The following is a 26,014-nucleotide window of genomic DNA, read 5'->3' on the forward strand; positions in this document are numbered from 1 at the left end:
TTTGTCCTAGATCTCATGCTCCAACCACCCTCTCATGGGAAGCCATGTCACGTTAGCCTTGTATCTCCAAAGAAGCTGAGAAGGAAAATGGCTTCCCAGCTGAATGAAGTGCCTCCCAGCATCCAGTTTCTCAGAACAAAGATCCAGAGAGCTCACCAGAGCCCAGGCACAAAATGTTTTGTTTCTGTTGAATTCACCAAGTACATTTTTTTATAGAAGAGAAAACTGAAGGACAAACCAAATTGAAAGAATCACTGTTATAATAACTTTAATTTATCTTGCATTTTACAGAAGTCTATGAACGATTTTAAAAAAGCACCTCCTTACCCCATCATGTCTGACAGTTGTTAAAGTAGGCAATGAGTATGTCAACAGCTTGAGCATCGGCATCCTGCAAGGATTTCAGATCAACCAACCATCACCAAAGAACTTGGCAGCTTTTCTATCTTGTTTTTAATATAATGGTATATCCACTCTGATGGTAAACCTGTCCAGCCAAATCTCCACAACACACTTTGCAAAATCAGTGGTGATTAGCAAATTAGTTAGCTTTGGCACGGAGCTGTGCTCGCTTGCCCGTGACAGCCTGGAAGCCGGTTTTGATACTGGCAACAGAGCATCGAGAATGACAGGTTTCACACTGTAAGAAATAGAGCCGGGTGTCCTTCTGCAGGATGGTGTCCGGTGATCGGCATGTGTGGCATGTGACATATTCCTCTGCAGGAAAAGCAACACATAGCATTACTGGTAGCCACCCTAAAACAGAGGTTGCTCTCCTCTGCATTTACATTGCATCTACGTTGGACTCAATAAGCCTAGATTGCAATTTAATTGTGCACCCAGACAGGGAAGCTTAACTGAATTTCAGCTATTTAGGCAGCAATCAGAAAACACAAGTTGTCTTCTGTAATGTCCTGGCACTAAAACATGGGTTGGGTGATGGGGGGATTCTTTAAAAAAATAAATAAAAATCTAAATTCTTCATCCTGGAGCAAAAAAGGATGAAGCTGAGTTTGAAGAGATAGGATGAAGCTGCCTCTTCTTGCTTCTGTCTACACTACAGACCCCATACCTTCCTACACGGAAACAGGCATGCCAAAGCAATTATAAGTGATTAGTAAGGTCACAAAAGCAGGCCAGGCCTAGCCTGAATAGTAGGCAGATTTCACCTTCAGCTCCAGAATCAACCAGCAGGCTCAATCAGCTGGGCCTCAGGAAATTCAAGTCCTTTTCCCTTGTGCCCCTGTCCAACTTTCTCTTTACAATCATTTCCCCCGCTGGTCTTTTAAAAGACTGCTTTTCCAGGCTCATTACAAACAAAAGGCTCTCCCAAAACACAGCAGCCTGATGAGAAGATTAGAGAGATGTAATAAAATTAAGTTACACACTTACTTATATATCTTCTCAAGACATTTTCTATTTGTTTCTGTTGAAATCTTCCTTTGATTACAAGTTGGTTATTTCCATCTATAGATCCACTATGAAAAACAAAAATAGCTTTATTATTTTTATTTTTCCCTCAAAGAATCAAATTCTAACATCTTTATATTTCATCAATTTAAAATATATTCAGGGATGTAACTCAGTTGATTTAGCACCTGCCTGCCTGTCATATGCAAGGTCCTGGGTTTGATCCTCAGCAACACACACACACACACACACACACACACACGTACGTACGTACGTACGTATGTTTATGTGGTGCTGAGGATCAAACCCAGTGCCTCACACATGGTAGGTGAGTGTTCTACCTCTGAGCCACAACCCCAGCCCTTAAATTTTATTTTTAATCAAGTCATCAAAGCCTGATGACCTACCTATCTTCCCTAACATTAAATCTAATTTTAACCAATTACTCTGCAGGGACAACAATCAGATTCATAACTAATTTTAATTAATAACTGAATTAATTGCATTTATGAGCCCATTCATCAAATAAAGGAAAACAAACTTTTACTGAATGCACAGCACATGCAAAGCAATGTGAGCTATAAATATAAAAATATGAAAAGGATTATATGTATTTTTTAAAATTCTAAGTTGTATGTGGTAGTATCTACCTGTAATCTCAGTTATTCAGGAGGGTGAGTGATGAGGATCACTTGAGTCCAGGGTCAACCTGGACAACATAGTGGGATCTCATTACACAAAAAATAAAAATAAATAAAATATACTTGAAATTGCAGGCCACAAACTGTCAATGGTACTGATATTTTAAAGTTCTTGCCCAATGGCTCTGGTGGCTGAGGCAGGAGGATAAAGAGTTCAAAGCCAGCCTCAGCCTTTTAAATAAAATAGGGATGGAGAAGTGGTTCAATGGTTGAGTGCCCCTGAGTTCAATCCCTGGTACCCTTCTCCCTCCCAAAATTACAAATCAATAAAATAACAATTCAGTTAAAGAGTTAAGTTTATATTTGTTCTCTATCTTATCATAAAACTGACTTTTACAAGAATATTTCCTGTGATTCTTCTTTAACTATAAGGGTTTAATATCACCCTCCATGAACTATAATCCTTAATTTCTAGGCTATGGTGACTCCAATGTAGGCATATTTTTTTCATGCACTATTAAAAGAAATGGTATTTTCTCAAACCCTAAGATATTTAACCCAATGACCACAAGTTCACTTCTACAAAAATGCTATTTATTCTGAGTAGAAAAAACACTGTCACACTTTTTTTCTGCTTAAAAATAAACAATGATTGTATTGAATTTATTTAAAAACTACAATTCTATAACAGAGTTTGCTTATCTATCACTTGTGATGTTTTTAGAGTAAAAGCACAAAACACCTTATTTATCTCTAAGTAAGGCACAGGCAATTAAGCCCTTGAACTCAAGCTCCAGAAACAAGTAAGATCTGAGTTTGCATCTTGACTGTGCCACTAACTAGCCACAGGAACCACTATTTCACTAAATCTGTTTCCAAATCTGAGCACTGGTATTATTTTTTACTTTACAGAAACATTGTAAAGATTGAGATTGTAACCAAAAAGCACTGCACACAACAGGTGCTCCACATGCGTCATCATTATTATAAATGAAGTCTACATTATCTATTTTAAAGGGACATTTGGCTTCCTGAACTTATAGTAATTAAACTCATTGGCCTGGGCTCCATGAGATCCTGGCCTCTCTGAATGGGGATGCACTGGCTCAGTGCCTTCAATAGATGAACCCAACAATCAATACAACTGATTGTAGGGTTTGTAAGGTTTATCTACTTCCCTGAAGTAGCCACTGAACTCAAATCCTTACTTCAATGGTTTCTCCTACCTTACAAACTATTTCTCCAATACCCTGTTGTCAATTTAGAAAAAAAAGTTCTGACTCAAGAAATGGGTTCCTCTGAAATCTAATATGTGCTCCACAAAAAAGACGGAGAGTTCTAATTAGTGACAGGGAAGTCTAAACATGGTAGTACTTGTGCTTTCAGTTTGGTACATCAGTGGGCCTCATCAGATGAGCCAGTCAACTCTGTACCCTGTTTTTTTTTTTTAAGTTGTTGATAGATCTTTATTTAATTTATTTATTTATATGTGGTGTTAAGAATTGAATCCAGTGCCTCACACATGCTAAGCAAGTGTGCTACCACTGAGCCCCAGCCAAGCTCTTCCATAGAAATGAAGTAGTTTCTACTGCTCTAAAAGTTCTGGATATCAGGTAAATGTTATTTCTGAGCATATTAAGAACTTGTAAAGTGTCTGGTAGTACATAAATATGAATACAGTTTCTTACCTTGTACCCAATTCTGCCAATAAAAATGCAAGGAGATGTTTGGGCTGACGATGTAATCTAAAAAGAAAATCAAATACATGAACTGTAGCTTTCATGGAAATCTAACTAAACTTCTAAAAAGCCATCCTGTTCAGTATTTCAATTTGTTATTACTCAGCTTTTAGCTGAATTTCAGGACATAATTCATTTAAACTTTGAAATAAAAATATATACTATATGATAAGACTTTTTTCAATAGTTCAATACTTATAACAACACTATTATATATGCTATTTATGAACACATACATATAGAAAAACATGGATAGGAACAAGAACTTTTGAGGATAGTATCTTCCTCTTGGAAGGAAGAAGAAAGGAATCAAAATGATACAAAGGCCTTAATTGTAAAACTATTTATTTATTTGTTTATTTACTTATTGGTACTGAAGATCGAACTCAAGGGCACTCAACCACTGAGCCACATCCAAAGCCGTACTTATTAGAGACAGGGTCTCTCTCATGAGTTGCTCAGCACCTCACGGTTGCTGAGGCTGGGTCTGAACTTGAAATCCTCCTGTCTCAGCCTCCCGAGCCATAGGGATTAGAAGTGTGCCCCACCATGCCCAGCTGTAAAACTTCTCTTTAAAGAAGTAAAAAGAAGGGCTGGGGCTGTAGCTCAGTGGTAGTGCACCTACCTCACATGTGTGAGACACTGGGTTTGATTCTCAGCACCACATAAAAATAAAGATATTGTATCCATCTACAACAACAACAACAAGCAAAACATCTGAAGCAAATGTATCAAAAGATTAAAATATACTAAACCTAGGTGATGGCTATTTAGATGTTTGTTATGCCAATTCCTGTTTCTTGTTTGAAGCTGTTCTTTAAAAATAAAAATAAAAAGAAACTATATATACATGTAGGCATGTCAGGGTAGCATAATAGCACAAAAACAAACCAATATGAAATATTTGTATCATAAATGTGTATATGATACATTTATTCAATGGTGTACCACCCTGCTTTTAGAACAAGATAGGTCTCTTTTTTTTTTCCTAAAGTACACAGATAACAGGCAGAGCAATGCCACTCACTATTTTCACTTTTTAAATCTATACACTTGGCATCATTTAAATGTGTTTTAATAAGCAGACACGTAAGGAAATATTTTCCCAAAATGTAATAGGTGAGAGTTGGTGAAAATACAATAAAACAGATGAACTTGTATGTTGTTAGTGGGAATACAAATACTTAAAAGCTTGCTGGAATGCATTTGCCAATGGTTGCCATTAAAATATCCATTTTTTAAAATTCAGAATTCCACTTTGGGAAGTTTTGATCTAAGACTCTGTTCTGAACTACTGCAAAAACACATGTCTAAAGATGTCCCTGAACATCTTTGTTCCCTGAAGCTTTCTCTCCAACAATATAAATCTGAGAGCAACCATGTTCAACTTAAGAACTATGAGAATATTTTGTGAAGGTATTTAAAACACAGGAATGCTATTTAATGACATAAGCAAAAGTTTTAAAACTACTGGAAAAGCCAGGTTAAAAATCAGTATGATACCAATATATTTAAAGATATGTGCATTAAACTGTGGTCATCCATCTCAATGGTGAACTTTGAATGAGTTTTCATTTTCTTTAGGGTGTCTTTATTTTCTAATAAGTATATAGTACTGTTGTTTTAACAAAGAAATCTAAAAAGTAATGCCTGTAAGTAATGAAAACAAGTGGTTATCTTTTTACTGCAGCAAGCATGTATCTCTCTTATGTAGGTTAAGAACAATGAAAGGCATTGCTGAGGAGCTCTGAGAAAAACAAGGCCCAAATGTCACCTGTGACACTGGCATAGAATGTGATGGTAATAAGAAAGTAGAAATTTCATTCTGGCAAAGACCATCCAAGGAAGAGGCATATCATATTGAGCCACTTTTCAGAGCTCACTATTGGCTTGATAGGCCCAGCCCCATCTGACTTTTTATCTCCCTAGACTCCTGTCTGAGAACTACATTCAGGCCCCTCACTCCTCATTCCATCTGTTTAGGACCATTCTCATAGACTAGTATGAATTGACTTCTTTTATCATCACCACAAAATGAGCCCGAAACCTATGATTTGAAACTTGACAGACCTACATTGTGATCCCCCTCAACCTAATCCCTACACCTGTGCATTTTATTTTTTACCTGCAATAAAACCCGAAATAAGGATATTTAACATCCTGAAAAATTCACTGAAAATCTGGTATTTGGATGGAGGGTCTCCATTAACCAACTTACAGTTTACAGATATCTGTAAAGTTGACAAAAGAAGTTTTCTTGGTTCCTACTCGGACAACTTGTGGAGGTTTCATAACAAACTTTCTTTTTTCTCCAGCAACCATATCTGGATTCTTTTCCCTCATGATGTTGAACACTCGATTCAGTAGCTATAGGGATAAAGTGGTATTCAGGCATATTCTTAGTAATAGCAGGGGTATAAAGTTCACATTTGAGTCACTGCTTTAATGGAGCATATTTCTTTACTTTTCTTATGTGTGCACCCTTTATTTATTGAGCTATAACTGATAAATAAAACTGTACATACTTATGGTATACAATGTGATGATCTGATATATATATATATATATTGTAAAATGATTACCCTAGTCAAGTTAGTTAAAATATCCATCACCTCATTACCTTTCTTCTTCCCACTCACCCACGTAAGAACACTTAGAACCTATTCTTAGCAAAATCAAGTTAACATCACAATATGATTAACTAAAGTCATCATGCTATACATTAGATCTCTAGACATTATTATAATTAAAGGTATTTACCCCTTTGCCAACACCTCTCCATTTCACCCATCCTCCAACCCTGCCAACCACCTTTCTATTATTTCTATGAGTCTGATTTTTTAAAAATATAAGGGAGATCATGCAGTATGTATCTTTCTATATCTGACCTATTTCAGTGAGCATAATTTCCTCCAAGTTCATCCACATTGTCACAGATGGATGTATTTTACTTTTTACTAAATATACACAAACATCACTACATGTTCTAGAAGCTCCCTGAAGGCAGGAACACATCACCAACCAGGATCTGTATGTCCCACTACAGATGGTGAGTGATTCCATTACAGATAGTGATTCTTTCTTGTCCAAAGTAAACGCACACAACTAATTCTGTTATGTTTAAAGAAAAGTATATGATCTGTGGAAGATTCAAGAAACTCCAGACTACCCTGGTTCCAAATTAGTCATTCTGTCACCAATGCCACTCTAATCCCCAGGCTCCATACCTCAGAAGTCCCTGAACACAGATGGGAATAGTGAGTATTACAATGACTGTCACATTCTAGGCAGGCTGCCCACAGGTAGGCATCAGAAAATGCTATGAACTGGCTGTGACCTCTCTGCCTCTGTTTTACCATCAACCTGTATCTCAAGGGCCCTTCCAATTCGAGGAACATTTACCTTGTTTTTCTTTGTGTGCACGGTTTGGTGGATTGAATCTGGGCACTCTACCACTAAACCACATCCTCAGCACTTTTTACTTTTATTTTTGAGACAGTATCTTTTTCTTTTGCAAATTACTTAAAATACTGAGGAGTATTTTAAATAAATTTATGTGGACTCGAACTTGTGATCTTCCTGCTTCAGCTTCCCAAGTTACTGGGATTATAGGTGTGCACCACTGTGACCAGCTATCTTGTTTTTAAATTCTAGTGAACAGCTTAGCCCCTTCTTGTAAGAGAATTTGTCTTACCTCCTCATAGGTGTAGTCTCTTTCTGAGCCTGCCCAAGCAGGACCTGTCTGGTTACTGAATGAGATCCCATCATCTTTTTTGCTATCTTCATCTTCTACAGCTACAGATAACAAAGATTGTTAAGAATCGGGGTGGATTCTATTATACCAACAGAGGGGGAGGGGGCTTCAAAGACATTTGTGGTCCCTTTCACTAAGGCATTCATGACAGCCGTAAGCATAAAGAGACCAAGGATCACAAACAATCCCCTATCCCTTAATGGCAAGGATGTTATGAAATGCATAAGACCTTTAATATATATATGGTGAAATGTTTCTTGACTTAATACAACGAAATAATTGCTAGAATAATTGCTAGCTATAAATAATTAGAAGGAAAAGAGTTTAACTTTGAAAGCATTTAAGAAACTTCCACATCCATAAAAACCCATCTGATGACTATATGAAAAGTTCTCTAAAAACTCTATAGTATTTAAAAACTGATAAAACTGAACTTTAAAAGAAGTCCCCTAGCCCCAATCAAGGAGATGAAGAGCCAAGCGTCAAGCCTAGAAGAGAACATGTTGAGTCCCCAATATTACCTTCATCTTTCTCTAATATTTCATCCTCATCTGGGAACTTGACATTCTTCTTTTTCTTCTTTTTATTGCCAAGCATAATATCAAGATCATCCTCTGGTTCACCTGGCTCTTGAACATCACTTTCAATCTTGAGATCCTAAGACATTGAGAAAAGTCTCAATTTTGATACTAGAGCAACAGTTTTTAATTAAAAAGACAGTGGCCTACCATCATTTTAGAGCAAAAACAATCAAATATTCAAAGCTAAAGTTACAGATAAGAAATTCCTCTCACAAGTGGGAAAAACTGGCTCAGGAATTATCATTAAAACCATAAATTTCTCAAAATACTTTTGTGGGATCTTTTCCCTCCTCTTTTTTATTCTTTAGGCTTGGGATCTTATTATTCATATTTCCAAAACAGGCTACTATCAGAACCATCTGGTTCTGATAAAAGATTAAAGAAAATTCTTTAATCTTCTGACAATCTTTCGTGGAAAAGGACTGAGGAGTATTTTAAATAAGTTTCTGACTGAATATGATGCAGTTAGTGGGTAATTCTCCTGCTGAAACCAAATACGTGATTTTTTTCCACAACAATTCTCTAATATCAACTAGACATCCTCCAATTAAATTTTGATACTATCTGGAGTTACTGTCAGACTCCAAAGGTTTAAAGGCTCAGTTTCATAGTTTATTGATTCTCACTTCAGATGCTAGTAACAAGTATCAGGTTCCCAAAGTTACCCACACTGACTTGTCTACAAATTCAGAGGTTCCCACAATGCCCGCCCTAAATTCAATCATTTGCTAAAATGACTCACAGAACTCAAAAAAAGTGCTTTATTCACCAGTTTTATTACAAGGGATACAATTTAAAAAAAAAAATAGCCAAAGGGAAGCAATCCATAGGGACAAAATATGGGGAGATAGGAACATGGCAGGTGTCAAGGAAGGCATGTCTCTAGGCATGCCACCCTCCCAGCACTTTAATGAGGTCACCAACCTGGAAGTTCTCTGAACTCCATTACTTAGTTTCATTAACAATGTGTGATTTACTAAATCAATGGCCACTGGCAAGCCAAAAGAACACAATCTCTAGACCTTCCATCCTCAGAAGTGGCAGGGGTCAAGGAAAGTTCTAATCCTCTAATCATGGCTTGATCTGCCTGATGACCAGCCCCTATCTCAAGCTATCTAGGGGCCACCTAGTCAACAGTCTTCTCATTAGCATACGAAAGATATTTATCATTTTGAAGACTGCTAACAGTTTTAGGAGTCTTATGGCAGGAGCCAAAAAGACAAATATCTCTTTTATTATACCACTTCAGCTTGGCAACAGGCTGGTGAAATCCTTATCAGCATTTCTATAGATGACATCATGAAAGAGGGAAAGATAGACTCCCCACACAGGGAATTAGGATCATATGATGAATGGATGCAGACAAGGTACAGCTTGACCAAGATTAGTTGCTATAGGTATGGATGTTAAATAGGGCATGTTAGTGATGAATCATAAACACCTCAGAAGAAAAAAAAAAAGGGCCTACCTCAGTCTCCAGCCTTTTAATTACTTCCTCTTCTCACCAGCTTACCCAACTCCTATTCCAAGTATACTGTCAACATTAGCCACAATTCTATTTTTTGTGTACCTATACTCTGAACTATGACAATGCTATGATAATTTCAGAAACCTTATCAGCAGAAAAGTTGGAAGAGATGAGTAAACAAAATTCAGACCTGGGATCCCAAATCCAGTTCTGTAATCTGGTGTCACACACTGTCACTAATCAACCCATTGTATTAGCTAGGTATATTAAAACAGGAAACTAGATATTGATCTATAGTCTCTAAGATGACAGTAAATGAGAAATGTAGAAATTTGAATATAAATTAGCACATACTGGCTAGCTTTTAGTCCTATGCTCCTATTGACTTAATCCTAATAATTAGATCTACCTCTAAACTAAGGCCAAGAAACAGTAAGAGGCAGACACAAGCAAAAATTGTTTTTCAGGTGGTTCAAAAGTCCTGGAATGGTCAGAAAATTCAGGTGGGAGCATAACCCATGACCTCAAAAACGTTTCAGCTTCAAGATCGCTATCCATGCCTTTCTTGCTTCGTGACCAGGATACCTGTAACATCTTCCTAAGGTTATGACTTCAATAACAGAGAAAAAAAATGTATTCAAGCACTTACAAGTGGAGCTTATTAGTGACTCTTGAGGACAAAAGCTACTAGAAGTAACAAATATGCCCACTCATGTCCCAAGGGCATTTCATGACTCAAATAAACTGCTTTAACAGCCTATGAAGTGTTTTGCCCTTCCATCTGTGATGACCCAATTTTTATTAAAGTTGGACACATTATTGACGTGAATAACAAAATATAATCCATACAGAACATGAGAGAAAAAAATGAATCAACTAACAAAACTTTGTTAATTTCTGTGTCACATCTCTGATGTTTCATCTTGTTATCAGGATATTAAAACCAAATTTGTTCAGTACAATATGAGCATTTCTCTTTCTCAATTCCTCTGCAGTAATAGGAGGAAATGAGACTCTCCAAACAGGGAGATTAAAAAGTCAAATCCAGGTAAAAATCTAAAGGATTCTAAATTATCCCTGAACTAAAGGATTCTAAATTATCCTGAACTAAATGAGTCTGAAAATAGAAAAAACTTACTACCAACAATGCCTGATTCACTGTAAAGACTAATATGCATTTGCTTAATTAACAGCCATCAAAATTAAGACATTACTTCCAAAACTCAATGGATTATGATAGAAATATCCGATACATGTGAAATTATTTACTTATATTTGAGCAAATTAACTATTTACTAAAGAAAAGTTTCAGTAGAAGGCACAAAATGGGATTCTTGGTGTGTCTTTATGTGCACACGTGTTTTTACTCTTCTCTCTGTGAATACACACACACATACACACACACACTAAAACTGCTATATGCTGGGGTGTATAAAATAGATGTGTGGGCTCTGCTAAAGTGATTTCTCTAAAAGTTCTTTAAAGTAGTAGTTCTAGGGAGAGAAAGAACAGACTTTCAGTTCTTTCCTCATTTATCCACCCTTTTATTCACCTACCTACCCACCTATGTATCTGATTCCTGTTCAAAAAATTTTTCATGTATTTGAACTAGAAACCAATTCAGTAGTGGCAAGACAATCATGAGGTCTAAAGTCTCTACAAAATCAAAGAATTCCACAGAAGTAGCCTGAATGTTCTGGTTTTCCTACAGGATACACTATCAACAGCTACTAAACACTAAGACTGGGAACTATTCTTTACTGCTACCAAAAGTTTAAAAAAAACCCACAGGAATATATGCTCCATAAGATTTCTCACTTAGATAAATCTCTCTTCATCCAAACAATCTCAGTATGGTTAAAGACAGGGACACTTCATGATCATCTCAATGGTACACAATATAATATTAAGACCTAAATTTACATTCCTAGAATAATAATCTTTAAAATATGTAGTCATGCCAGGTACAGTGGTGTACACCTGTAATTCTAGTAACTTGGAAGGTTGAGGCAGTTCGAGGACTGCTCAGCAACTTAGCACAGCTCTAAGGAACTTAGTGAGAGCCTGTCTTAAAGTTAAAAAAAAAAAAAAAAAAACCTGCCTAGGAATATAGCACAGTGGTCAAGTGCCCCTGGGTTAAAATCCCTAGTACCCCCCACCCCCCCAAAAAAAGTCAGAGATACAAGAAAATGACCTTAACAGTGGTGATTAAGTGCTTAACAACTATAAAGCAAAGCTGCTAAGAGATAAGACAATGGGTAAGAAACAGCCATTTAGCAACCTTTCAAGAGGTCAAATTTTACCTTCAACAAGAAAGCAATACTACCTTTACACCTTCTTCAGCTTCATCAATATCAAATATCTTTTTTGTTTTTTTCTTCTTTTTCTTTTGATTAAAGAAGTTCAAATCATCTAGATCATCGGAAGCATCTATAAAAGACAGATTGAGGATTATCAATTATTAACAGCTAGCAGAAGGCAAAGCATCAAATTAAGAGTTACACATTCCAACTATTAACTAAGTCACCAGAAAAGAGAGATCAGATAGATTAATTAGTACAGTAGACCTTCCACAAAAGTAAAGGTTGTGGTACTAAAAAGCACAATGACAGGTCAACTCCAAGCTTTCTAGCAAAGAATCTGGTTAGGGGACATTTTAAGAATATTTATTTAGTAATCTCTGACCATATCATTCTTGTTTCCAAAACAAAGTCACAGCTCTCACACAACTTCTAAGACCCTTCACCTTTATTTCTTCACTTCTACCTAGCCCTGTATCCCACCTTCCACACCTCAACCCCTGTTCCAGGCCTACAGAACTTCTTCTAATTCCTAGTGCAATGTATGTGTACTCTCACCTTCAAGCATTCCCATGAGCCCTCTCATATAGCAATTTGTTCCATCTCACCACCTTGATTAGGAGCTACTTCTACCAAGAAGTCTTCTCTAAGCCTGTAACTGGGTTAGGTATTCTCAGGATACTTGGGCATACTGAGGTAATTACTACAAGCTTGCTTTACCTGTCTCCCTTCTAGATACTAAGAGGATAAACCTTGTTCAACTAAATCCCAGTGCCTACCTCAACATTTTATTGAACTAATCAATCATCGAAAGGTCTTATATAAATTACTTCACATTTAATTAAAATAAGGCTGTACAACAAATATGAATATTGATGAAACTGTCGTTAATGAGCAAGAATAGGTTCTGTTCAGAAAGTCTTCTATTTGCTCTGCCATTTTGTGTATTTAGCATCCCTCTACTACAAAGTTTTGCAAGGAACTATTTATGAATTCATTTTATCTTATTAAAACAGAAATGATTTACTTTCTAAAGTTGGTTTCAAACATGTACAAGACAGCACAAGGTGTTTGCTCAATGATTATCAGTTCCCTCTACTCCAGCAATCTTATATTTGATACAAACTATATTTACTGAATCATTTATTTCTAATAGTCAAATTGTTTCTATGTTAGAGTACTAACATGAGTGAAAAAATAAAGCTAGTACTTAACCCCAAACATTTCAGACTAATATTTTATATGCATTTCCAGATTTGCTAATAAAAAAACAGCCTATGGGGGGCTGGGGTTGTGGCTCCATGGTAGAGCACTCGCCTTGCATGTGTGAGGCACTGGGTTTGATACTCAGCACCACATATAAATTATAAGTAAAGTTACTGTGTCCATCTACAACTGAAAAAAAAATTATTAAAAAAAATTTCAAAAAACACCTAACCTTGATTCTATTCCTTTCTGCTCATACTCAAATACAATCCCATTAAATCTGGAAAACCAGCTCCAGAAGGATGAAGTGTCATCATTTTTGCACTTGTGAATTCAGTGGGAATTTCCTGCAACAAACCCATCATGTATCTGGTAAGGCTCAATGAACAGACTACTAATGGCCTTAACTTTAATGGAAAAGCCTTATCAGGCTAGGAGGTCACTACATACACAAAATCTAAACCATAAAAGGAACCTGGGCTCCCAGCACAATAGTGACTCTGACATCAACCACTTACCTTTTTTCCTACTGTCTTCTTCATCAGCTTCTACATCTTTATCCTCAGTTGGTTCTGGTTCCACTTCTTTTGTTTCAGAGGGCTGGGTTTCTTCTGTCTGGGCATCCCCTTCCTCATCTAACATAAAGGGCTTCTTCTTCTTCTTTTTCTTCTTACTCATTGTAGGATCAAAAATCATCTGTTTAAAAAACAATAAAGAAGAAAAAGAGACCAAGTGATTATTTCTTAATGATGCTTTATCCTCAAAAGGCAAACTCTTAAAAACACAAACAAACAAAAAAAAAAAGGCAAACTCTTAAAGGTATAAGATAGGAAAAAATAAAACTGTCCATCCAACCTTCCTTGTACTACTAAATATGGAGTGCAGGGAGAGGGAGTGTCTGAAACATGTGCACATGCCTTTCAATCTGTAAGGTATCTATCATAAGATAAAGGAACTTCACTTTTAATTTCATAAGCAAATTTGGACATCCTGAATGAATCATGGAATTAAGGGAAGGAACTTTAGCAATAAGCTATGGTTAGATGTCCCTCATTCATAAATGAGAAAACCTTGGAAAGTTTAGAACATCTTTTGTTGATAACCTGGAGTGGCTATATGTGGAGACTAGATCTTGATTTTTTAAAAAATTTATTCTGAAGTCCAGACAAACCTTAAATTTTAAGAAAATCCATCAGCAAATCAGTAAATCTCTGAGAAATTTCCTTAGAAGTTTTTACACTGCTTTTTGTTTGTGGAATACGAAAAATTTGCTTATATTATTTTTATCTAAATGTTCACTATACAGTAAGTAGAAAAGTAATTTCTAACTTGTAGACTGCACTGATTACCTGAAAAGTTATTTTAGATGGTAATAGTTTACACATACAGGGTAGGCACCTGACAGAGCAGAAAGAGCAAAGTCTTTAAGTCAAACAGAATTAGATTCAAATCCAAGTATTTTTTCCCCTGAGCTCCTTACCAATCTTTGCCCACTGATCTGCTGTGTTGTAGACTGTATAGTGATCAGAAACACAGATCTGGAGCACAACTGCCTGGATTTAAATCCAGACTCTGGCTCACACCTGTGTCACCTCATGCCTCATGTGTAAAATGGAGATAAGCTGAACTAAAACCAAACCTGACAAGGTTACTGCAAGCATCAAATAAGCAAACATAAAGCCCTTACATTATAATTTATATAATGCTTTACAGTTCACAAAACATGGTATATGATTCCTATCACTGAAACACTCTCAACTTAGGTGATCTAATTTGCCAGATGTATCATGAAGCTCTCAAAACTTCCCCAAACTGATTATAATTAATTTAATTTTCTTTTTATGTCCCAAGCACATTAAGGAAACTAAGCTATAGTCTATAATAAGGTAGGGTAGCTATTGTCCTCATCTAGTAGAGAAATATATTCAAGGCATTATGGAAATTTTTATAGTAACATTTCAAAATTATTCTCTTGAATCCAACTGTATAAATGAGTAATTCTGAAATGCAGTCAGTTGGAAGAACATTAACTGAGAAACTTAAAGAAGCATTCTTTCCAGGATAGATGAGTCAGGAAAAGGAATCCCCTACTATTGACCTATAGTGGGCCTTGGGTCATCCTACATGGAATACTGCAATCTGTACAGGGGTAGGTACAGTTCATCATCATTCTTGAAATAGGGAGACTTGGCAAAAGGACAGACAGCACTCCAGGCACTATAAATCTGGTTTTGGCAAAGTTTATAATCCATTCATTGCAATTTTTTTTCATGCTTCAGGTTCCCTGGAATATTAACTGCTTTTAATTATTATTATTCAGCAAGCCAGACAAAAGATACAAGGGATCCTGAAACCTCCCAGCAGCCTTCTTAGCCCAGGAAAAAATTCTTATTTAGGTCTACAGGTAAACAGACTATGGCCCTATCAAAGGTAATAAACATTTGGGAATCATATGCTGAAATAATTAACATCTCAATTACTACCTCTGGATACTTAATACTTACGTACTTAAAATACTCAATGCCTCATTTCATTCACACAACCCTGCAAGTAGCTTACAAATAAGGAAACCAGGGATTCTGAAGTAGCAACCAAAGCGGGACTCACCAAAACATAAGGCCATGTCAGTTTTGACTAAGATCATGGTTTAAGACTTTTATATCTGACTTTCAAATTATTGATTACATTCCAAAGATTTTGTTTATGAGGCTAGTTTGGGTTTGAGAAGCAAATAGTTACTACAATGAAGCCTTCAAAAGCATAAAACTTCCATTTTCAACTTATCTTTGTTGGGTTGGAGAAGGCAAGAAAAGAGAATACCAGCTAAAATTACCCTGATTACAGCCTGTAGTGCTTCATCAAATTGTCTCCAGCATAACTTAAAAAGAAATCAACTTTTTTTGTCCATACTACACCCAGAAGGCATGTATATTCTCAAAAGAACTTGCAAAGAAAGGTGTTATCTGAAATTCCTTTCAGGGCTGAAATGCTAACAGCATTTTTCATCACCAGGTGACAGGATTCTGGGAAATTTTTATTTCTTGTATTCTTCTGTTTTATAAACTTCATTTACATAACACACATTCTATTTTTAATCAGAAACTTTTTTTCTTTTAATTTAAAACTTCTTTTGGAAAAACACCTTACCATATTGTGAAAACTCAATGTTCTGACACCTTGTGACTAGTGTCTAGTATTAAGCAAGTCTAAGAAGACATTAACAGTGCTTAAAAACAAAAAACTCTATGCTGGGCGTGGCAGTGCACCCCTGTAATCCCAGCAATCTGGGAGGCTGAGGCAGGAGGATTCCAAGTTGAAAGCCAGCCTCAGCAATTTAGTGAGGTTCTAAGCAACTCAGCAAGTTCCTGTCTCAAAATAAAAAGGGCTGGGGATGTGGTTCACTGGTTAAGTACCCCTGGGTCCAATCCCTGGTACCAAAAAAAAGATGTAAAAAATTCTGAGTGCCTGCAAATTAGGGGATTTTTTTTTCCTTATCAAGTAACACATTTCTAGGTTATTGCTTTTTCATAGTTCCACTAGGTTAAAAAGGATCATGTTTTGGTGATCTTTTTGGCTTAATTACAAGGTTTAAAAAGTAACATGTGCCGTTTATGGCAATTATATTTCAATGAGCCATTTAAAGTAAAAAGAAACTATAGAAAGTTACTGATAGTTTATAAGTCATTTCCAAGTGCACGTTTTCATTTGGTCCTCACAAGTCTGTAAAGCGGTCAGAAAGGACTTTTCTAATAATTATCTTGTCAATAACACTACATGAACCAGAACCTACTCCCCATTCTTCAGACCCCTCTTTACCAGTTAACTTCCACCTGACAAAGGTTCTAGGTTCTAGTCCCACTAACTTGGTGCATGACCTAAGGCAAGTTAACCTCCTTGGGCCTACTCTCCTATCTATAAAATGAAGTAGTACTGGTAAGTCTAGGAAGGGCCAAGCTGCATATACTCTATTAGCTTCCAAAGTCCACTGCTGGAATACCGATTCTGCTACCTATGCTGAACAAAATCTCGTTCATCCTTCAGTTATGTATTCAAATTCCCCTTCTTTCAAAAAACCTGATCTTGGGCTGGGGATGTGCCTCAAGTGGTAGCGCGCTTGCCTAGTATGCGTGAGGCACTGGGTTTGATTCTCAGCACCACATAAAATAAAAATAAAGATGTTGTGTCCACCTAAAACTAAAAATTAAATATTAAAAAAAACCCTGATTCTATTACAAAAATGATCCTACCAGCACTCCCAAATTATGTTGATGGCCCTATATCTTCTTATGACAATTTCTACCTTTTATTACAGCTGTCTTACTATTATAACTATTATATCTCTTCTACTTTGCATTACAGCTATATCCCTTATGACAGTATGAGTACTTTATCACTGAAACCATACCCAGAATTCCCCACAGCACATTGCTCTACATAAGTACTACAGTTGCTAAACATTATGAAAATCTGAAAAAGCAGAAGAAATAAAATAAGTGTGAAACACTACCTCTCAGGAATACAGTAAATGAGAGCCATGTTTACCATGACCTCCAAGCCAGAACCATCTACTTGAATCCTTCAGACTGTTTCTCTAAGCCTGATTCCTATCATCTAGATGAAAGCAGCATTTTGGAATTCTACTCCTGGCTCGGGCGCTGAGAATCTGATCAGTAGACATTATACAACTGTGAACCTCGGTTTTTCATCTGTAAAATGGGCAGAATAGGACCAATTTTACAGGGTTACCCTGAGACCCAAATGAGAACGAAGTCCCCTCTAGAATTACAAATTTCTTAACTTGAAAGTACTCAATGAACTAGCCACTACCTATTTTTCAAGTCTTCATTGCTTAACTCTAACCAAACTGGAGAACACTCCACTCTGTAAGCACTCTTACTTGCTATTTGTCTTATCCTATAATAAATCAAGTCTTCCCACTGCTGGAGAAAATTCTAAGCATCGTTCAGGGTCTACTCAAAAGCCAACACTAGTTTAGAGAACCTCGAATTCTTCCTCATCATCCCTTCCAAGGCCCTCTAGACCGAAAAAACTACAAATTCTTCATACTTTTTTTTTTTTGACTTGGGGTGTAGTTTTGGTGGGGGCACTCTACCTCCTGTGTTCAGCAATACCGAGTGAGAGCTCTTTTAACACCAATTACATTTTAAGTCATTTGATTTTACATGAACTAGCATAAATAGCGGGGGTGGGATGGGGATTTGGGATCCAAGCACGACTGGAGAACGGGGCTCAGTCAGCTTCGCAGCCTGGACTTCTCGCTCAGGTCGCTGTGAGCCCTGTAAAAGGAAGCTCGGGGACACCCGCCCGGAAACTTTCCGAGAAGGCTGCTCACTTTTTGAAGCCGAAGGGTCTTTTCCTCGAGTCCTAACTTCCTTACCCCCTCGTCTTTTTAAGAATAATGCTCGAGAGGAAAACAAGGGCAGGATACCTGCCTGGAAAAACTAGACTACAAACTTTTTAACTAGAGTGTTCCACCGGAACCGAGGGAGGCTCCTCGGGGCGCCCAGAGAGGCGAGCTGATCAGTGTCCAGCGGAAACGAATGCAGGAGTCGCCAGCCCCAATCTCGTTCAGTCGGGGCATCAGTCCCTTCAGGACCGGCGCCCCAACGCGTGCTCTCCACTCCTGGAACGCCGACCCCAGGAAGAAGCCGGCCCCGGCGCTGTAGCTCTGAGGAGAGCCGGGAGCGGCCAAGCATGCGGATCCAGAATTTCTCGCCGGCCCCACTGCTCCGGGCTGCCTAGGCCCGGGTGCCCCACATGGCGGCGGCCGGCCGCTAGGCCGCAGGCCCGGTTTCCCCCACTGGGTGGGTAAGGCTTCCTGCCTTAGTCCTTAGCCCTAGCACCGGGCTCAGGCCCTCACCTCGTCCCCGGACATGGCTGCGGTTCGAGTGGGCTCGGCACGAACGAGAAGTCAGACGGGTCAGCCCCTGGCCTCGCCGGCAGCGCTGCTCCTACCGACACCTCTCCCAGCACCGCACTAGGCTCTTGCATCAGCGAAAGGGAACGACACCCCGCCCTCCTCCCAAACGTTGGAAGTGCGCCTGCGCAGAGCTTGCTGAGGCGCAGGCGCGCGGAAGAGCCCACCCAGAGCGCTTCATGTGGCGCGAGTAACCAGGGGACGCTGCGGCGCGGGCATGCCGGGACTTGTAGTTCTCCTGGAAGAGGCAGCCGCCCTGCAATCGGTGCGCGGAGTCTGAGCGATCCCAGCCTAGAGATTCGGTTTCTTGTTGTGACTATTGCCTGAGCCTTTCGGAGAGTTCGGTATTGCTCGTAGAGCTATGCTAGTCTGCTTGTAGAGTGAATTGGGGGCCATTTCTCCTGAGATAGGCAGGTAGGTGAGACAGTAATATGAACCCGTCGTGCTGTTTCCCCCTGTCCCTGAGGTATTCTAGTATTTGAGGAATTCTAAGTCGGAACTGGAGACACGCGCCTCACTAGAAGGTTTTACTTCGTGAGACATTTAACGTGTTAACTTTTTACTTGGAAGACAGGAAACCGAAAGCCTTCTCCCCCTGCCTCTCCAGAGGTGGACTGAGGAAAGAAGGCGTTCCCTGAGGAGAAACGGACGGGCGAGAGAGGCTCCGCAAGCCTCAAAACAGCCATGCCTCGCTTAATGACAGATACATGTGGAGAAGTGTGTGATTCGGCAATTTCCTCGTCGTGGAACATCATCACACAACGAAATGGGCTACAATGTCCCTGTGGGACCACCACCGTGTGTCTTGTCGGTCCTGGACAGAAACTTCGTTAGGTGGCGCAGAACTGTACTTGTATATGAAGTCGCCGCTTGACTGCACAGGGTGCACCTGCAGTTCCCTTTGGGGCGTAATAGTTAACTAACATTTAGGGCGATCTCACTACTGTCGGTGCTCTCCAGATCACCCAGAACTCCTCTGGGGCTGGACAAATTGGGTTTATTGACTCCTTGCAAGGAGGGAGGCACCTGTAGGAAACAGCAGGACATCTCAGGGACAGTGTTAGAAAGGATTTACAGTTTGGGCTTCTCAGGTAATTTGTGGGAGAGTTCAGGAGGCTAGGCTTCTCTCCGAATCAGATGTTTATCAGAAGGTAGGTGTAATTCTGTGACTGGGTATTTTAATAATTCTTCCATAAAAGGAGAAGATCCGGGTGAGACTAAAGCTCTGATTGGTGAAGAAGCAATACTCCTTCATATGACAGATGATAAGGGAATATTTCATTTTTTGTGGCTGAAACAAGGCTTTTTTGTTTGTATTCAAATATGATTACAGAGTGGGTTTGTTTTGTTTTGTTTTGATTTGTTTGGATTCATTGTGATCATAGAGTAGCCTTGTCAGATGATGGTGTTCCGTGAAATTATTTAACTCAACAGGTCAGCATATGCTAGGTGATGGTGCCAGCCTACCCCCCAACCCCACTATCAGGGGCTGATTTTTTCCTCATTATGTTCCGTATTATGTAATATATGATCTCTGCTTTAGTTTCAAAACAACTGGTGTTTGATAATCAAATATTTAGTATAAATATTTAGCACTCCTCACTATATACTTCTCTCTAATCTAAGCATAGCTGGTTCTTGCCTCCAAGGACCTACTAATTTAGTGAGATGGATATTTTACTAACCCTTTTTTCAGATTAGGAAACTGCTTTTGTTGCATTGAATAATTAGTTTAAAGTCATATACAGTCAGCAAAACAGGATATCTGGGAATCCAAGTCCAGACAATCTGATACTGTTGACTGTCCCTTTATCACTTTAAGAATATGAATTCCTAAGGATCCTAAATTGCTGCCACTAAATCTCAGTTGTCATCTTCAGCTACTGATATCTTTACATATCACAGTTTCTCAACAGCAGTGCTATTGACATTTTGGACCAACAATTCTGTATTATGGGGTCATGGTCTATGCACTGTAGGACATTTGGCTGCATCTGTGGCTTCTATTCATGGATTCTAATAGGATCTCCCTCTACTAATAACAACCAAAAAATACCTCCACACATTGCCAAGTGTCCCCTAAAGGACAAAGTCATCTCTGGTTGAGAAGCACTGGCATATGCCTTTTTTCTCTTCCTGGGTCTTTGAAATAGAACAAACATTTGAGACCTGACAGTCCCCAAATAACTTTGAATGGGGAGGCCTTGAAGAGGAGACGAGGACACTGTGTACTAAGTTCTTGAAAAGTCTGTTCTAGGAAAATGAAGAGGGGGGGGGATGAGAAGAGAAGAGATAAAGATGGAGAAAAGAAACTCGAGGAATGTAGCCTTACTTCACTCAGTTCACATTAGCAAAGTTATTTCACATGAACAAAAACACACTAAAGGAGTCCTAATGAGGCCTTATTTTACTTCTACTCCCTATTTGGAAAATGCTGGTATACTTAGCAAAGAGTCTTGATCAATTTGTGAAAGTATTTCTTTTTCTTTACAGCATGGTACCAGCTATAACCTCCTTGAACTGGCTACTTGAAAGAAGTCTTCCTTCAGTGATATCACTTCTTCCAAGGTAGTAGTTTATGTTCCAGGAAAAGCCAAGATTCCCTAGTGAGCTGGCCATTGTCACAAAGCTATGATAGCTAAGTTTTTTTCAGGTTTTCTAAAAGCTACATTCTACTTAGCATTATCACAAATAATCACTTTTATTTTCATAACTTCTTTCATGTATGAATTTTACAAAGCATATGATGTTTATTAATTTTCATCTCATACCTGTGAAGGAAATCATTTTGATTTTCCTGTTTTATAGATACAGAAGCCAAAATATGGAGTCCACAAAAAATAGTGATAAATCTGGAAACAGCCTACAGGGATCTTCACTCTGGATCATTTTTTATGTTTAGCACCACCCCAGATCTTCAACTACCTAATAGTAAGCTAAAGATGATAATACTTCAATTGAATGCTAAATTATGTTTAAAGCAAATATTTTATTGGCTTTAAAATATTCCATAGTCTCTTCATTTGACCTATAAAATAGCAGGCCTATAGAGACTTTGACTTAAAACAATAGTGACAGTACTTGAACTAGTACCCAGATCTCATGATTCTTAGTCTAGTACACTTTTCACTTGGTAAAACTTAGCTTACAGAAAAAATAATTAATATAGAAACTCTAATACATATAGTAATCCAGACGTATCCAACCATTTTTGAGTACTTCATTACATAGGGGTCTTAAAAAGTTAGCTTTAGGGCTGGGTCTGGGACTCAGCGGTAGAGCACTTGCCTAGCATGTGCAAGGCCCTGGGTTCGATCCTCAGCACCACATCTAAATAAATAAAATAAAGGTATTGTGTCCAGCTACAACTAAAAAACATACATATTTTTTTTAAAATTTAGCTTTAGTGAGGAAAAGAAAGTCATGGTAGGGTTGGGATTGTGGCTCAGTGGTAGAGCACTTGACTAGCATGTGTGAGGCACTGGGTTCGATTCTCATAACCACATATAAATAAATAAATAGAATAAAGGTCCGTTGACAACTAAAAAGTATTTTTAAAAAAGACATAGTATTTATTAATGAAAAGCAACTAGTAACTACAAAATTAAATTTATATTTGGGTTGATGTAGTAGACTTCAGAAGGTGTAGTGAGTCTTCCCTTAAAGAAGTCTTACATAGGGTTAGCCTTTGAGAAATAGATTAATAGGAATAAATTCTTAATTATCAAATACAGTGATATGTGAAAATGACTAAAATTGTCTTTAAAAATGTGTCACTGAGGAGATTCAGGAATCATCAATTCTAAGAAAGTTGCCCAGGAAATACTATATTTCATAGCATCATTATGTTAATAATTCCCAAATCTGTATTTCCAATCCAGACCTCTCCTCTGAGTTCTGGCCTCACATAATGCCTACTTTGAATTTGGTTGTCTTACAGAGGTTTAAAAAGAATTTTATTATTTCCCACATTAAATTTTCCTCACATCAGTTAATGGCAATGTTCTCTGCTGAGTGGCTTGTATTAGAAACCCAGGAGTTACCCTCAATTTTTTCCTTTCCTTTACCTTTGTCCTCTTTCCTTTCCTTTACCGTTGTCCTCCAATCCATTATCGAGTATTAATAAATCTGAAATTCAAACAACTTATCTCTGTCTCCACTACCACTAGCCTAATCTAAGTGATTGTCATATTTTTCTTGGATACTGTAATATTTTCCTTTTGTCCCTTTACAACACTTATCACAGTTTGTTTAATTTACTGATCTGCTATTTACTTGTGATTTTCTTAATCTTATATTACTACTAGACTATATAGAAATTCTTTGAGAATAGGTACACAGTCTGTCTTGTTCACTCTAATAATCCCAGCATCTAGCAGAGGACCTAGCTCATCATAGGAAATTAATAAATACTTTAGAATATTTGTTGAATTAATCAATGAAAATTTAATAGTCCAGAATTATAGCATGATTCTTATAGTGAAATAGTTGAAGTTGAGGCCTTTATTTAATCAAACCTGGTAAAATTGACTGAAACTACCTTCCATAATTAAAATCAATTGTATCATAGTATATTTGAAAGTGTGTATTGAAATTAAAACTATACACCTGGAATCCAGAAAGAGAGGAAACACTCAGGATTTGGCCATGTTTTCCATCCAGCATGTTCAGGATTGAGAAATTATGAACCCAAAGAACATTGTTAAGTTAGTTATTAGACAGGTACACTTATTCTAGAGCATAGATCATTTCTTATGCTTTACCTGTGACCTGAATTAAATAGACCTTAATAACATCAACCTGCTTTTTTCTGATCATTCCCAAGTAGTGTTTTGATTATCAACTTAGATTCCTTGGTATCTTCATACTGGGAAAGAAATGATTTAGACAACAAACATAAATATTCTAGTCACTGGAAAAATGCATTTCACATTAGAACATAATTCTGTGAGGACAGAAAATTAATCATTACAGTTATATTCTCGTTCTTTATAGAACTATGCTGAGCACAAAGCAGATTTTTTTTTTTTGGTAGGTATTAGGGTTTTAACCCAGGGCACTTAATCACTGGGCCACATCCCCCCAAAGTAGATTCTTTATAAGTACTTGGTGAATGAATGAATGAATGTGTATTAGTAAATTAGGATTATATTTTATACCACAGTCTCTTATGCATTTTTTTAATTGTGAGTCAGTCTTCAAGTATGTGTTATGAAAATCAGATTTATGATTTTGATTTTGGAGGCCAAATATGAGATCCTGAACTCTGGTATTCCACCTAAAGGTCCTTGAGATTATTTGGTTAGCCAGTTGACCTCCTCCTTTGGTATCTTGTAACTCCAGTTCATCCTCCATTTAGCCCATAAAGTTTTTTAAATAAAAAGAAATCTAATTGTGTTGTTCTCCTGATTAAAAATCAATTAATTCTATTACCTTCCGAATAATAGCTAGCCCAAGTCTCTCTCTATGTCCAACTCCCCTTACAATTTTACTACCTATCTTTCTTACCGTTCCCCATTCATGGATGCTAAGTTCTAGCTGCACTGTATCCCTTAATATTTCATGAACATGCTCTGCTCCTTAATTTTTTCCATACTATTTCCGCTGGCTAGAATGTCTTTGCCTGCTTTTTCCATCTGATGAACTCCTATCATCCTTTAAAATCCAGCTAGATGTTACTTTTGAAGAAGGCTTTGATTTCATTCTTGTTTTCTCTCTACTACTCTATCACAGTCCTTATCATATCATGGGTAGCTGTCTTTGAGGTCATGGAGGGCAGGATCTGTGTCTTATTCAACTTTCTGTGCTTTTCCAACACCTAGCACATATTTGTGAAAGCAAAACCTATATGAGGTGAGAAATAGGAGCACTAATAACTAACTTACCAACAGACTTAGCTTCTTGAGCACAGCCTCCTTCCCAAGGGAGGATGGGAAATTTCCCAGCTATATTCTGTTTGGAATAATAGAGTGTGAACACAGTCAGGAAAGAAATGTGTTTTACATATTCCCTTTATGATTCACTATAAAAGGAGGTAATAACATTCTTCTTGACATCAGCAGGCTCTCAAAGGAGTGATTCATTGTACCTTGTACATCCTCAGTACTGTGGATTGTCACTGTTTTTAAAAATGTTTTAGATTCTCACTATTAATTGCTAATCTTTCCCCCTTGCTCTCGAAAGACATTGTAATATCAACACCCCACACAGTGCCTAATACTTATTAGGAGCTCAATAAATGTTTGTTGAAAGACTTATGAATTAATAAAATAAAAATGAAACTTTCCCCTGTCTCCTGTCAGATAATTTAAGCCTTCCCTCTTAAAATGTTTTTATATTCCAGTTCCTCTTTCTAGCCTTTTCCTTTTTGTTGGGAAGGGGGGACTCGGTAATGAACTCAGGGGCACTCAACCACTGAGCCACATCCCCAGCCATATTTTGTATTTTATTTAGAGACAGGGTCTCACTGAGTTGCTTAGCACCTTACTTTTGCTGAGGCTGACTTTGAACTTGCAATCCTCCTGCCTTAGCCTCAGGATTACAGGTGTATGCCAACATACCATATAGCCTTTTCCTTTAAAAAATATTTTTATTGGTGTGTAATAATTATACAGAATAATGAGTTTCATTGTGGCATATTTGTATATGCACATAACATAATTTGATCAATTTCATTCCCCAGAACCTTCTCTTGCCCTCCCCTCCTTTCTCTCCCTGACTCCCTTCCTTTATCTTACTGATCTCCTTTCTATTTTCATGAGATCCCCTTTTTTCTCTCCAGCTTTCAATTTTATGAGAGAAAACATGACCTTTGACTTTCTGAATCTGGCATATTTCACTTAAAAATGCTTTCCAATTCCATCCATTTTCTTGCAAATGATATAATTTCATTCTTTTTAAATTTTTTTTTTGTAGTTGTAGATGGACAGAATACCTTTATTTTAATGAAATTATATCTGAGCTACAGTCCCAGCCAG

General features: G+C 37.7%; 1 protein-coding gene and 1 long non-coding RNA gene across 8 annotated transcripts in view; one reads left to right on the top strand and one right to left on the bottom strand.

The window, feature by feature from the left end:
* Positions 1-251: 251 nt before the first annotated feature.
* Eif2s2 (eukaryotic translation initiation factor 2 subunit beta) lies at positions 252-19,136 on the bottom strand. Its single transcript, XM_005329917.4, has 9 exons — positions 18,981-19,136; positions 13,618-13,795; positions 11,920-12,023; positions 8,066-8,201; positions 7,485-7,585; positions 6,009-6,157; positions 3,740-3,796; positions 1,393-1,478; positions 252-717 (listed from the first exon to the last, which is right to left on the bottom strand). Exons 1-9 carry the CDS (start codon positions 18,993-18,995, stop codon positions 542-544), a joined length of 1,002 nt encoding a protein of 333 aa, XP_005329974.1. The 5' UTR covers positions 18,996-19,136; the 3' UTR covers positions 252-541.
* Positions 19,137-19,171: 35 nt separating this feature from the next.
* The window catches only part of LOC110598617 (uncharacterized), a 67,664-nt gene continuing 60,821 nt past the window's right edge, over positions 19,172-26,014 (top strand). For all 7 annotated transcript variants that reach the window (XR_013439650.1, XR_013439649.1, XR_013439651.1 and 4 more), the window contains exons 1-3: positions 19,172-19,451; positions 21,531-21,605; positions 21,846-21,968. This is a non-coding gene — a long non-coding RNA (uncharacterized LOC110598617). The remainder of the gene's footprint in view (positions 19,452-21,530; positions 21,606-21,845; positions 21,969-26,014) is intronic.

Source organism: Ictidomys tridecemlineatus, chromosome 5, assembly GCF_052094955.1.
Source record: "Ictidomys tridecemlineatus isolate mIctTri1 chromosome 5, mIctTri1.hap1, whole genome shotgun sequence".
Lineage (NCBI taxonomy): Eukaryota > Metazoa > Chordata > Mammalia > Rodentia > Sciuridae > Ictidomys > Ictidomys tridecemlineatus.

Excerpts from the sequence above, each read along its gene's own strand:
- Eif2s2 (XM_005329917.4), bottom strand. Across the intron at positions 7,586-8,065 it reads AATATTAGAGAAAGATGAAG|CTGTAGAAGATGAAGATAGC; the intron begins GTAATATTGGGG and ends TGTTATCTGTAG. Across the intron at positions 3,797-6,008 it reads TTTACAGATATCTGTAAACT|ATTACATCGTCAGCCCAAAC; the intron begins GTAAGTTGGTTA and ends TTTTCTTTTTAG.